The sequence below is a fragment of the Melospiza melodia genome, chromosome 1, assembly GCF_035770615.1.
Source record: "Melospiza melodia melodia isolate bMelMel2 chromosome 1, bMelMel2.pri, whole genome shotgun sequence".
NCBI lineage: Eukaryota > Metazoa > Chordata > Aves > Passeriformes > Passerellidae > Melospiza > Melospiza melodia.
In genome coordinates, this window is record NC_086194.1 from 161,640,525 (window position 1) to 161,655,041 (window position 14,517).

A 14,517-nucleotide genomic window follows, 5' to 3' on the forward strand; every position below is an offset into this window, starting at 1 on the left:
ACATTGCATTTCAGTTTGCACTAAATTGTCTCAAAACAACCACAACACAAAACCCCCAAAACTCTCACACTAGTAAAAATACCTTTCTTATCTGCTAAACTCTGAAGTATTTTAAGGGTCAGTTAACATGCTGTTTTTTCAAGCAGGAAATTTCCTAGTTCTAAATTTGTTATATTAAAATTTTGCTGGGGGGCTGTAGTGAAGTAAAAGGCAATTTACATCTTCCATAAAAAAGTGAGTTTTCACAAGTGTGAGATCCAGAAGAAAAGACTGTAGTAAAAACCACCAAACTTAACTTTAAACAGATTCTTACAGAAAATTCTCTCAAATTCAGCAAAATTTCATGGTTGTAGTCTCATTAGTTCATCAAATTTGCTTTTCTGACAGGTCATGCAAGGAAAATAGTCTTAGCACTTCATTCCAAGTTGCTACTGTTACTATCAAGTAGAACAATAATTATGACTGAAATTTCTGTCACTCATCCAGAAAATGTAAAATGTTGCCTATCCCTGATCCCTAATCTCTGATCTTAGCAGGATTTTCGTTGAATTATTTTGTGGCACACGGACTAACTATGACCGACTTCTAAAATTCTTCCACAGTGGGGAAGTGTGTATTAGATCTGTTTCATAGCACCTCCTCTCCTGCTCCTGACAGCAGATAAAAACTGGAGAAAAATGTGTTAAATGCACTGTTTAGTGCACTTTTACCAGCATTCAATTCAGCACTTTCTGGAAAGTGCTAAGAAAAAGAACAGTGACAGCCAGAAAGAAAACACAAAAACTGCATCCCAGTTGTGTTTGCTACACCCACCCACAATATTTTTTTCATTGCCTATTGTCATTGAACTAGAAGCTTCCCTAGCCCTGCACCTGTGCAGTGACTTCATATTTTTGTCCAAGTCCCTATTACTGAGTACCAGTAAGAACAGCAGTTGCTAACATACTTAATTGGTTCCAGCACCAGCCTGGATCAAAGCTTTTGTTACTAAAAAAGAATTCTTGTCTGCACACCATTTCTTTCAATTTCACAATGCTACAGCAGTTCTTCTTAACTAATTCATAAAGTCACTTTTAAACATTTCTGTGAGTAGCAGCACCCCATCTTCTTCACTGGTTGCAGAGAAACCAAAACTAATAATTAGAGGACTAATTACCCATTACAATCATCTTAATGATACACTCAGTGCCAGGTCTGCCCTCCACAGCACAGCACAGTCTCTCCAGTGAGCCCTCTTTTGTCCAAGCAGTACAATACTGAGGAGACTTTCACTGCTCCACAATCCTGCTGTGCTGCAGGGGTTTGTTACAAAGATGGACTTTGCCACATTAAGCACTGAGGTTGAGTTGAAGTTCTGACCTCTTTGTTTGGCAAGCTGAAGAGAAACTCTCGATCAAAGCGTCCCGGTCTTCGCAAAGCAGGATCTATAGAATCCAGCCTGTTGGTGGCTCCAATTACCACAACCTCTCCTCTGCTGTCCAAGCCATCCATAAGTGCCAGAAGTGTTGATACAACAGAGCTAAGAGAAGAATACAGTTTTTACTCAGCAGTTAATTTTCTTCAGTTCCACATCATCACCAATGCTCACTCAAAGGGCAAGCTATTTTTAATAAAATGCTGACTAGAAAAAGACAAATCATTTTAAGACATAACAAAATAGATAAGGTAACACAGACCTCGTGGTGGTATCAAGTTCAGTGAATTGTTTTTAATTACTATTTAAAGATTATCTGAAATTAAGTAGTACTGAATTACTAGTTTTCAGGATAAATGAACGTGTCACATCAAGTTAAACAGATTGTGGTCTTCTTTTCACAGAGATCAAGCAGTTTCCATTTTGATAGAAAACATGCCCTACCTATGAACTTGGTCTTGTTTACTGGAGCGTACAGGAGCAAGACCATCAATCTCATCAAAGAAAATAATTGAAGGTCGCATCTGGTAGGCCTACAGTGAAAACACAGGAATACTGACATCAGGAAAACAGCACTGTTTGGAGGAGAAATGCACAAACAACACTGGGGTTGCAAAGTCACTGGAAGTAGATTTTTCAGACCAGCATCAGGGATTTCTACTCATTGATCTAAGGTAGTCAAGTGTTGTGAGTAACAGAAGGCAGGAACATAGGTCAACCCACTGAGCTGGGTGACAGGAAACAAATCACACCACTGGTTTTTACAGCTATTTAGCAACTACCAAGAACAGAGCCTGGACTTAATTGTATTACAGGCTCTGGAAGCAACCTTTGTTACCAATTTCAAAATAACCATGCTTTCAGCTCACATTTGTTTCCCTCTGATCAGAAGTCACCACTTCCTGAAACCTTTTTTGCAGCTGTTTGGATTTTTCTTTCCTGAGGCAAGGAGTTGGTGGTGTGCGTTTCTTTGCAAGGTTCTCTTGACTGCTTTACTAATTTTTCCTAATTGATCTCAAGACTTCCAGCCTCTAAAAATGTTACTGAAAAATGAAACACTGACAATCCCACTTCAATGGAAGGGGTTGAGAAAAAAAATTGTTCTTGACCACAGAAAGTGAGTTACAACTCAGACAGAACATAATGCATGTTTCAACTGTACCTGATCAAATAACAAACGAAGCTGTCGTTCTGACTCCCCAACCCATTTACTCAGGCAGTCAGCACCTTTTCTCATAAAAAAGGCTACTCTCCTGTCACCTTGGCTACATTCATTAGCAAGTGCACGAGCAACCAATGTCTTTCCAGTCCCTGGTGGGCCATAGAACAGACAGCCTCTGCAATTAAAAAAAAAAATTCACATAAGAGAAATATATAGAAAAGTACCTGTGATCACCCTCATCCCTGAAGCACACAAGTGTTCTCTCTTAAACAAAGCTCTCTTCATTGTTTGTTATACTTTAAAAGTTACTGAAAACAAAGAACCTATTTCAATATAACATGACTGAGTGTTGATAGCCTAGAATATATAAATCTAACAATTAAATTGCTAATAATTTCATTTCATAACACAGAACCCATTCAGCTGTGTAAAAAGTGGACAGATGCATTTTTAGCCCAAGCACAGCCAGCACTCCAAGGTTCTAGTTAGAAGTCCACACAATTGTAAAGGTGATACTGGAACTCTTGAAAAAAGAGTTGGTGGGACAGACAACTGGACTTCCCCTAAACAAAACTGCAGTTGACTACCACTTATAGGCTGATCAAGTCCACTTACAAGTAGAACTCAAAACCTCTCCACCATCCCCATTTTGAAGGCAAGACACTTTTAAGGCAGTCTCACCACAGTGAACATCTTGGAACCTATGTGTATGCTGGATTCTATCTTTTTTTAAAAAGTTACTTTTTCCTACTGCTAAAAGAACCCAAAATCATCAACACTTAAAATTCTGAAGCATGGAAACATAACAATACCTCAGTTGAATATTTTCCTGAAAATAGGTGAATTAGAATTGACAGTTTTAAATGGCAACCCTTACCTTGGAGGTTGAATTTTGAACCTCTCAAAGACTTCTGGATAAAGCAATGGAAAAACAACCATCTCTTTTAAAGCAGAAATGTGGTCAGCAAGACCACCAACACCATCAAATCGTACCTAAAGATGGAGACAACAGAACACATTTTAGATGTTAAAGCTGCAACCTCCATAAAGTTCCATCAGAAATTAGATGTCAGCACAAAGGAAACAATTCATGCCAATTTTTAAACTGCTTGAAACAAAACTGTAAGCCAAGGCAGTTATAGACAGCACATTACTGTGCTGTTTATAAGGTTTCATAATTACTGAAGATGTCTCAGTGAGACAATGAAGTAAAAACACTTACTGAACAATCTATTTGCACTGGATCAACATCAGCCAGACTCGCCCCGATTTTCATGCGGTCTTTGTGAACTCCCTTTAAGTCACTTTTCCGAAAGTTGACAGGAAGAGACCTGATTTGAATTAAGGAGAAAAAGAAAGGTGCTTTCTAACTTACAATGTTGATTTTTGATTTTCTAATAATAGTAAGTGAATGCAGGAGATCTTATAAATGAGTGTAAACTTCCTGAATTATTAAATATTAGTTTCAGTTGTTTTATGTTTAATGTCTGTGAGTAAAAGGAAAATGGTCACTCCAGATATTAAACTGAGTTAATTATTTTAACAGCTCTCAGCACTTATAAATATACATGCCAGTCAACAGATCCTCTGTAGGAATACAAGCTTAAAGCAAGGTATTCCTTGTTTGCAGACCTTGGGCTGACAGTGATTAATGTGAGGAAGAAAACTGCCCCTCCAGCCCCCAGACACACTGACACTTTTCAAATAATTTTAACTCCTATATGCAAGAAGTTACCGCCCAAGCCAATACTTATTTCAGTTGGTTTTAACATTATAAAGGCTGCCTATCACAGCCAGTCCTTCCCAAGGCCCTGGAACCTGTGTGCCAACAGACTACTCTGAAAGAAATCTGAGACATCAGGCTGAAAACATATCTGTTAGACTGTTACTAAAATAGTTTTTCTAGAGCATTTGTTAAGAAACCAAATCCCCGTCATTTCCTCTATTTATAACATCCCCTGTTATAGTGGCTTTCTCTCTGAATCAGCTGCTGTAAAGCACAGGAGCAGCAGAATTTTACACTAAGAAATTTCATCAGTGTTGCTACCCCCCATCCCATCTAGAAATCAAATTGCTCATTAAAATCCATCCTAAAAATCCAGTTGCAGAGTCCAGTTACAGTTGTATCAACAGATAGGATTGCCAGAATTTAGAAACTGAACCAGATGAAGATGGTAACACTACACAGTTAGGAAGATGTAAAGTCCCCCCAAGTAGTCTCCTTCCTCCCCAGATCTCCAATTGCATTAACCTTCTTAAATTTCTGTTCTTCCTCTGCCTCCCGAAATCCTCTTCATCATCAGATGAGGAAGAGGAATCACTGCTGGGGACTGTGTGTCTCTGTCTGCAAACATTCAAACAAACAATTAAAAAATTAAAATAAACAGTAATTTCAAAATTGAAGTGAACACTGTCTCAGTTTACTTTGATATCTAGTAAATTTCCAGATTATTGTACTCCATATGAATCTGATTTCAAACTACATTATGTGATTTCCCTAGTGACAGCAAAATTTCATTTTTAATAGGAAGGTAAAATGTTGAACCAGTGTGCAAAGAAATTTCTTAACCAACTTACTCTTTTTGTTCACATGCTCTCACCCACAAATCAAGTGTCACTTAGCATTATGTATCTACTCTGTGAAACACCAACCTCTTAATTTCAAAATCTGGTTTCAGAACTCCCTCCTTCCATAACTGCCTAATTTCAAGGATGCTAAATAAAGTATTCCTATCTAGCAAGGAATGGCATTCAACACTTGCAGGATGCTAAACCTATGTGTCATTACTATTGAAATTTGTAATTTAGAATTTCACTTATTTTTCTTGCTTTAAGTATAGTTTCATACAGAAACTGGAACTGATTCCAAAGAGAAATCAGAATCGGTACCTGAGTGATTAAAAAAAAAAATCATTAAAACATCCATCCTCTAACTAAATTGGTTTTAGTTTTAGGAAAATAATTTGCATCCTTCAAGATAAAACAGTCTGAGATTTTCAGAGGGAGATTTTGGCTTCAATTCCAAAACAAATTAACTGAGTTATACAATCTCAGCCATAACTCTCATCACCACCACAAAAACTGAATTTTCTAATAAAATCTAATGGTCAATGAAGCAGATGGGCTTTCCTCTAATATTTCCTTTCTGTATTCCCTCAGACTACCACAGCAATAAACATACTGTTAACATCTAATTACCAAGAGTCCAAAAACCCTTGAAAGCAGTATTCAGTCATGGGACTGACAGCACTACTGAGAAAGAATTATCACTAACCAAACTCCTACCTGTTAGTTCCCTTGCATGAATCTCTCTGTCTGACAGGTGAAGACCTGTCTGAAAAATACATCTTACGTTGTCTTGGTTCTGTTCAAAGTAAAAAAATTGGAACAAGGTTACAAATAAGTTTAAGAGAAAGCAGGATACTAAAAGAGGCAGGGAAATGGGATGTATATCACCCATCTCTAAGTTCTAGGGAAGTTTCAAGGGTAGGGAGGAAGAGGTTGTATTTTATAATCAGTGCACAATAAAAGCAAAAACACACACACCTGAGTTTCAAGAACGGAAAACCACAAGAGTAAGTTCATCAAGTCTGTTTACTTACTGCTCTTTCAAGGATAAACAGGTAGTATTTTTATTGAAAAATAACAATAAGGATGCCAAAAAGCAAAGAAATAGAATGCGCAGAGGATATATGCATTTAACAAAACTGCAGGTAAGATATCTGAATGGAAGTTGGGTGTGTGTACGTACTTTCATTCTTAAAAAACCCCATAACACTCTCACTTGCATGCAAGAAATCAGTGTTTAAGAGAAGCTGTGCCTGTAACCTACTTTGCAATGGAGCCTGATAGCGCTCGACAGTTTTCCTCTGCCGAAAGGAGTAACGCTTCCGATTGTCCTCGCCATCGTCTTCTTTGGCTTCGCTTTCCTCTGAGGAGCCCCCTGCACACCAACACGACATTGCACTGCTTCAGTACTGCTGCAGATTATATTCAATTCAAAATGCACCATATCCACAACCTTCCCTGCTCTAAGAGCTTTGGACAAACAACTTCTCTTTTCCTCTGAAAACCTGTTTTCTCACTATAGTACAGCCCTAGAGTCTGTGACTGTGGCTTGTAATGTCAGTAGCAGCACAAATTCTTTTCAAGAGATGAAAAATACCCAGTAGTTCATCCCATCTCAATTAAGACAAAGCTTTTGGCTAGAGCATAGTCAAGAAAACTTAAAACAGACTTATCCAACAATGCTACCTTGATTATCAGCTATTTCTTCATCAGTCCTTTCCATATCAAGGCTTTCCTTAAAAAAACAAAAAAAAAGCCATGTAAGACAATTCACAAATAAGCAGAAAACCTGTGGGCATATTTGGTGCCTATACAGTATCATTATCAAGGCATTCCATATACACAGAAGATTTAATTATTGTACAGCAAGAGGGAACAGGAACATCATTCTGGAACCCATTACTAAGAAGATTAATAATAAGGGTTTCCACTCTACAATAGGAATGCAGATCCAAACGAAAAAAAAATCTATGAAAGCAGGCTATGACAACGTTTAGAAAACAAAGTCACTGCCATTCAAAAGGACAGTGGACTAAATTTAATAAAGCAAAACTAAAAGAGAAGAAATATGATTGCTGTCTATCATTTAACCACGAGTTCCTCTTGGGGAAGGGAAATCATCTCCCTGTGTTAAATATCCTACTTAAACAAAACCAGCAAAATAAATTAGTATCTACTTCTTCTGTGTCGTGGAACTCCTCCAGGTCTCCCATCCTTCGCCGTCTACGCATCTTCTCCATGTCATCCATTTTTTGCAAGACTGCTTCTGCAGTACTAAAATACAAAGTTGACATATGAAAGCAAAAATAGGCAAGTACAGAAAAAGCCCATTTAGAACAGCACACATAACCATCATATTTTAATACAGTGTGCACAGTCCAAGGCACTGACAGCCAAATTTTTCAATGCTACTTAAAAATTAGGTCAAATGTTTACTTTTTATAGAGAGAATTAAGAACAAATGTATGAGTATATGCAAACATACATTGTTTTCAGGTTTATTTTCCCCCTCTTGATGAACACAGTAAAAAACCCCAACTATTTTAGTAGTTGGGAAAAAGAATTCTGAATATCACAGTAAAGTAACAAAGAAATTATGGCAGTTTTTCATAGCACTTAGGTTGCTCTGCATGATAGCATTGAGTCACTTGGTTCACAGCCTTCTTCAGACAACAGATTGCTTCTCTACACTGCTATTTAAATTTCACATTGATTTTCAATGACTACTTATGCTAGACACAACATCTTACTGCTGTTACACTTTGCAAACCTTTCAGAAAACAAATTTGAGTTTGGGCTTCACAAAGGGAATTAAGCCACAGACAGGCAGAAACACTTGGATTGCCTCACTTTGCCAGTATCCAGCTTTCCTTAGTATCTTAAGTTAAATCTACTAAAAGTCACAATGTAAACTGATTGTTTTGGTTCACAACATACAACCTACCCAGCCCATACATATCAGACCAGGTGGCTCAAAGCCCCAACCTGACCTTGAACGCTTCCAGGGAGGAGGCATTCACAGCTACTCCAAGCAACCTATTAAAGTGCCTCAGCACCCTCACAGTAAATCATTTCTTCCTAACATCTGATCACTCAGATACAGCACATACATAGCAGCTCATAGGAAGTCTCAGCCTGACCAGTGAATGCAAATAGCTCTTGCTGCCAGGAAAAACAATACCTTTTCCTGCTGTCACAAGGAGAGAGTCCCTAGCCAATATTTTGCCATAGTACAAAGGGTTACTAATAAGGCTCAAGGTAGCTTTGTAAGATGATGAGAAAGACCTTACTTTGTTATAAGCTTGTCAAACAGAACAGATTCATTGGTAGTGGCGTAACGGCTCTGCCGGAGCCGGCAGCTGCGGCGAACCTCCAGATCCCCGCTCTCCTCGTGGACTGGCTCTGCAGCCTTGGCATCAGCTCTGGTCTTCAGTGTTCTGGACACTGAAATGCAATCATACACAAAACTTTCTGTGGTGGAAAATGTCAGTCCCTTTAGTTCAACTCTTGCTCTAGGAAAATGTATAACCTCCCACCTTTTATTTTAAAAATGTAAATACTGAATTGAAAGTTATTTTTGTGATCACAGCATTCAACTTAAAATTACATATTTAAAAGTCTGATTTGTAGAGCAGCTTTTTAGTAGACTGGAAAGCCAAGCAAACACCCAGCTTTTGTTCCACGTAGGAGGCAAATTTATCCCAGTTAGCTCTCTCTGGGAAAGTGAAAACAACAAATGCCTACCTCCAAGGTGTTTTCCCTCTATTCAGGTAAAATTGTATCTAATAGTTTCTTTCTAAAAAATGCCTGTGTGAGAGGTCTGTTCTAAAGATGCCTGGTTTTGGTACACTAAGCATGCATCATTTTCATTTTCTGCACCATGACACAAAAACCCAAGAACACAAGAAATGCCTCAAGATAAACTCCCAAATATAAAGAACTCAAAAACACACAAACTAAAGCAAGAACTTTGCTTGCTTTGAAAGAGATCTGCCCAGTATTTACCAGACAGCATCCTCTGCTATGATTTCATTGTAACTGTTAAGAAGGACAGTGAGAGAGTAACAGATGTATCACCATGTCATTTTAAACACAGGTTGGTTTGATCTCATCATCGCCAACTATAAAACTAACTTTGAGCTCAGTAAATAATAATTTACATGGCCCAAGAGGAACTTGGGTTACTACACACAAAGTGCATTTTGGGTCCCTTCCCCCGTTCAGCCTGTAGCTGGCACAATGCTGCCGGAAGCTAAAGGATTTTCCCAGCTGCCACAAAGTGGCCTCACAGCACCAAACCTGCTTGTGAACTCAGCATGGCAAGGTGGTTCAAAGGTGAAATGCTCAACTTCAGGGACACCTTCCCCAAGTCAGTGAGCATCTCATCACTGAATTACTTTATAACTGACTTGTGTACAGTACTGCAACATCCCCTCCTACCTGAAAGACTGATTTACAGTTAACTGATGTACAGTTAACCAGCTCTGCAGATCCCAGAAAATCACTGACACAAAGAAACATGAGCTAAGGAACAGACTCTTTAAGGCCTAAAAATTCAAGAATTCACACTGCATTCTTCCCTCCTAGATGCACCTACCTCTCTTCATAAAACTCACTGGAAATTCCTTTCTTTGTTCTATCTAGTCTCACAATTTCAGGTGATTTTGGCTGACGAGTTCAGAAGTTTTTGGGGCCAAGTTAAATGGACGAAGTGACAAATGCAATCCTTCTCAGAAATCTGGCTAAAAAGGAATCCTAAGGGATTATCACTACTTACCTTCTTTATAGTCTTCCTTTTTTGGGCCTGATTTTGACTTTGGCAACTGTCTACATTAAGAAAGAGAAGAAAGGAGAACAGAATTGTATTAGAAGTATTGAATCACACTGCATTGCACATTTCCCCCTCAGCACTGGGGAACTTCAATCTGGTGCTCCATGTCATGCAAAGAAAAGCCTGTAGACTCCAGGGAAGATCTGGATCCCGAGTCTGCTGTGTACCTGTACAGGGCAGGTAATACCTCAGTAACCAAAGTGAAGGAGAGATCTCAAAGGACCTCAGAGGAGATACATGCCTTTTGTAGAAGCACAACACTTTCACTAAGAAGAGTGTTTCTAGTTCTAAGACACGGGCACATTAACACAGCCACGTTCCCTTGTGGGTTTTTAGCTGTGCCTTTATCATGATGTGACTCACTGAGCATGCTTTCACTTTTGCTTTTCATTCTATGACTTCAACAGAGACTGAACACCAGAAATACAATACCTTGAGAAGTGTCGATTGACATTTTCACTTAGGATTTCCATGCTTTTGTCAAAGCTCGACTCTGAGCAGCGCTGCATGTTTTTTCTCATCGATCTTAAGCAGTGTCCATTGAAACATTCAATGTTGCCAGAGGAAAATTTCTAGGAAAAGAAGAATGTATTTATCTGAACCATCTATTGCTTCATTTGATCAAGTTTAGTCTGTTACACTCCTGATTCAAGAGAGTTGCAACCAATGGCAGGGAAGCCTTGAATCACTTCTGCACCAAGAAGCAGCTCTGATGAAAAAACCACACCGGACTTCAAAGAAAAAACCTGAAATCTTTCCTTTCAGAATTGATTCAGTGACCCCAATAATCAAAATCTCACCTATAATGAGCAATTGTTCCACTCCTTTGGGAAGAGCCAAAAATTACACTACTTTGGGGGTTTGGGGCAAAAAACAACAACCACCAAACAAACAAGCAAAACAATAGAGAGGAAAGCCCCTCTGCTTGCTTCGGATCAGCTGATGGACTGTGTCACTCCTAGTCCCTGAAGGGACACCTTTAGGTGAGGTCTGTGCCTCCCAACTGTCTTGCAACAGACCCGGGAATATTTACTTAGATCTACTGCTAACAGATCTCTGTCACCATTCCTTCAGTAACAGCACATGTTAACACTCTGTAGCTGCTGCATTTGCCACCAGCAATTCAGAATTTGCTTTCCTGTCACTTCAATTACCTGCACTGTTTGTGAATCTGAATCCTATAAGTTCCTACAGAACTCAGCCAGGCAGACAGTGTCCAATGGGCTATAAACAGAACTCAGGCCCAGCTGCACCCAGCTCTTCTGATCTCTGAGGAGCAGCTGGAACCTAAGGGGGTTCCTTTTCTGCTAGATTTCTAGATCTTTAATGCAACAGAAAATTTCCTAGTATTGGGATTAAAACCTTTTGGAAGAGTTTTCCTCCTGCCTCTGTTCCATTTATAATGACATTCAGAGGGATATAAAAAGACTTCCTTCCAGAGGGTAGCATTTATCCAGGGAAAACCAAAGGGAACTCGGCATACAGTTCTTCATGGATGTTCACCTTGTTCACATTGGTGTTTCTGCAAGGAGAATTCTACTGACCTTTACAGTGAGAGTAAAGCTGCAATGACCATGGGAAGCACTTGTTCCATTCACAACCCAAGGTCTCACTGTGAGTATGCCAAACTAAATCTCATACTAAGAAGGGCAGAAACCAGACTGGATTACTCTGCTTCTCACACTGATGTTCCCAAGAGGTAACTCCACTGATTGATGGAGATGAAGGAAGAAGGACCACAAGGATGTCAAGAGGTCATGCAGGGAGAAAATTACAAGGGCTACAGCCCAAACAGAATTTAATGTGACTACTGCCATAAAAGATGACACAAAATATTTTTACAAATATATCAGCAAGAAAAGGAAGACTAAAAAAGAATCTCGATCCTTCACTTGATGCACAGGCAAATATATGACAATGGATGAGGAAAAGGCAGAAGTATCCTGCCTCAGTGTTTAACAGTGAGAGCAGCAGTCCTCGTGGTACCCAGACAGGGACAGAGAGCAGAATGAAGCCCCCATGACCCAGGAGGAAACAGCCAGTGACCTGCTACACCACCTGGACACCCACACTAACACAGGCCCCATGGGATCCCACCCAAGGTACAGAGGGAGCTGGCAGAGGAGCTTCCAACTCACTTCCATAGAACCACCAAGGCTGAAAAAGACCTCCAAGATCGAGTCCAACCTTGGAATGACCATCACTTTGTGAAGAAAACCACAGCACTAAGTGCCACATCCAGTTATTTCTTGAACACTTCCAGGGGTGGTGACTCCACACTTCCCTGCACAGCCTGCCTGCTCCAAGACTTTACCACCCTTTTAGTGAAAAATGTCTTCCTGATGTCCAACCTGAACCTTCCCTGGTGCAGTCAGAGGCTGTCCTCTTGGCCTGTCACAGGTCACCTGAGACAAGAGGATGACCACCTACAACCTCCTTTCAGGTGGTTGTTGAAGGTGATAAGGTCTTCCCTGAGTCTCCTGTTCTCCAGGTTAAACACCCCCAGCTCTCTCATCTGCTCCTCACATTCCTTACTTCCTAGACCTTTCCCAGCTCTGCTGTCTTTCTTAGGACACATCCTAACACCTCAATGTCTTTCTTGTCACAAGAGGCCAGAACCACACACAGGATTCAAGGTGTGGCCTCACCATTGCTGAGCACAGCAATCACTGCCCTGGTCCTGCTGGCCCCATTGTTTCTGATACAGGTCAGAATGCCCAGACAAAAAGGGAACTCTGGAGCACACTGCCCTCAAATACAGGCCACAAGAACAAACTTGTTCAGCTTTGGGAATTATAACCCTGCAACTAGGGTTATAGACCTGGAGATACACAGCTTCCAAAGGGATAGCAGCCACTTCAGATCTCACTGGGACACTCACTCATGAAACTTACTGGGACTGGAAACCTGGAATAAACCCAGCAGATATCTGTTTACCTTAGATCTCCTGTTGTATGGTTCTTACTGTCTATGGATGAAATGAGCTGTATAACTTAAGATAAACCATATGCTGATATCAGAAAAAAAAAAAAAAAAAAAAAGCAAGAGCTGCCACCACGTCCTTGCACATCAACAAGACAGGAAAGAGGCATCAGGACTTGAACATGAAGCTAGCATCAGTTCTCATGATCTCTGTCAGATGGAGCACTTCTACATTATCTCTACACATAAAACCCCCAGCAGAGCCCAGCATCCTACAAACGAGGTGATGACTTCATGCTCAAAGCACAGGAAAGGTCTACAAAAAGGGGAAAAAACCCCAAAAAACAAACAAACCCAAACCAAAGAACAACCTTGCAACCAGTTTCATAACAATGATTGCTTTGGTTTCAGGAATGACTTTACATTTAGCTTCCTCATTCCTGTTTTCCACACGGAGAACACATGCCAGGAGGATTATCTGCCTAATGCTTCACAGCCTTCCCTCCTGAGCAAAGGCTGAACGAGCCCTCAACAACCATTTCTAGTGGAGACTGCAAACACAAAGCAGTGATCTTTAACAAGATTCCATGACTCTTTGTAATGGGGGTAAAAAACTCCACCACTGCAAGGACTTTCCCCTTTTCAGTTCAGTAGTCTTGAATATAACGGCACAAAATATAAACATATAAAATTAATTCATACAGCTGAGACTCCAGAAAGACTTCTGTGGAAGGAAACAGAGTCTTTGAGAAGCATCACTCCAGGGCAGGGCTCCCCTGAAGAGCAGACCACTTCTGAGTGGGATCTGGTCTGCCTTTATTTGTCACAGAAACGCAGGACAGCCTGCAGAGTAGAGCCTGACTTGGAAATAGCAGAGGAAAGTTTTAGTTTTTTGAAAGCCATGTTAAAAACAATGGTAAGTGAAATGATTCACTTATTACAGCTGCAATACTGAGATGTAGAGAGCACAGGCCACTTGACAGCTATCCTTTACCATCGTGCAAGTTGTCTCTCTTCTATTAGGGCAGATCAAGATTATAGAAAGCTCAAGTTACATTTTCACTGCTTTAGGTTATGTACTTTAATTAAGTACAAATGAACCCCGATTTCTACACATTTTCTTTTTTAGAGCATGCAAAGTACTATCTGGACACACTTGACTAAGGAGTATTTAGCAGGCCCTTCGGGCCAACCAGAGCGCCCTCAGAGCTCCCATGTATTTGGTGTCGCGCCGGTTTTGATGCATTTCTGTCATCGAAACACAGAGCGCTCCATAAGCATTACTGCAGCTAAAGCAAAGAGCTTTCGGAGATCTTCTCAAGGTAACTTTTTCACATAAGGAACTGAACCAAAATAAACGAGGATGGGGAATGACATACAACACAGCAAACCGTGAGGCTATGCAGGTTTGTATTCCCTAAGGCCGGCTCTCAGCACTGTGCCACAGCCCCGGAGCAGGGCTTGTGCCGAGCCCCCTTTACCGGGGGCGGCCGGGAACGGAGGGCGGGCCGGCTGCTTCTTCACACACCCCCAGCCGCAGCTGCTGCCCCAAACCCTCTGTTCTCCCCTCATTTTCCTCCACGGAGCGCACTCGGCAGCGCTTTCTGCACTCCTCCCAGC

The 14,517-nt window shown here is 40.5% G+C and overlaps 1 protein-coding gene across 1 annotated transcript in view; it reads right to left on the minus strand.

Moving 5' to 3' along the window:
* ATAD2 (ATPase family AAA domain containing 2) overlaps positions 1-14,517 on the minus strand; it is a 30,129-nt gene that overhangs the window by 15,291 nt on the left and 321 nt on the right. Inside the window, exons 2-14 of the mRNA XM_063173717.1 lie at positions 10,408-10,547; positions 9,922-9,971; positions 8,435-8,588; positions 7,322-7,418; positions 6,831-6,879; positions 6,409-6,519; positions 5,862-5,940; positions 4,828-4,920; positions 3,799-3,907; positions 3,454-3,569; positions 2,577-2,751; positions 1,859-1,947; positions 1,360-1,519 (exon numbers count right to left, since the gene is read on the minus strand). Coding sequence (XP_063029787.1) covers positions 1,360-1,519; positions 1,859-1,947; positions 2,577-2,751; positions 3,454-3,569; positions 3,799-3,907; positions 4,828-4,920; positions 5,862-5,940; positions 6,409-6,519; positions 6,831-6,879; positions 7,322-7,418; positions 8,435-8,588; positions 9,922-9,971; positions 10,408-10,547 — 1,422 coding nt within the window. The remainder of the gene's footprint in view (positions 1-1,359; positions 1,520-1,858; positions 1,948-2,576; positions 2,752-3,453; positions 3,570-3,798; positions 3,908-4,827; positions 4,921-5,861; positions 5,941-6,408; positions 6,520-6,830; positions 6,880-7,321; positions 7,419-8,434; positions 8,589-9,921; positions 9,972-10,407; positions 10,548-14,517) is intronic.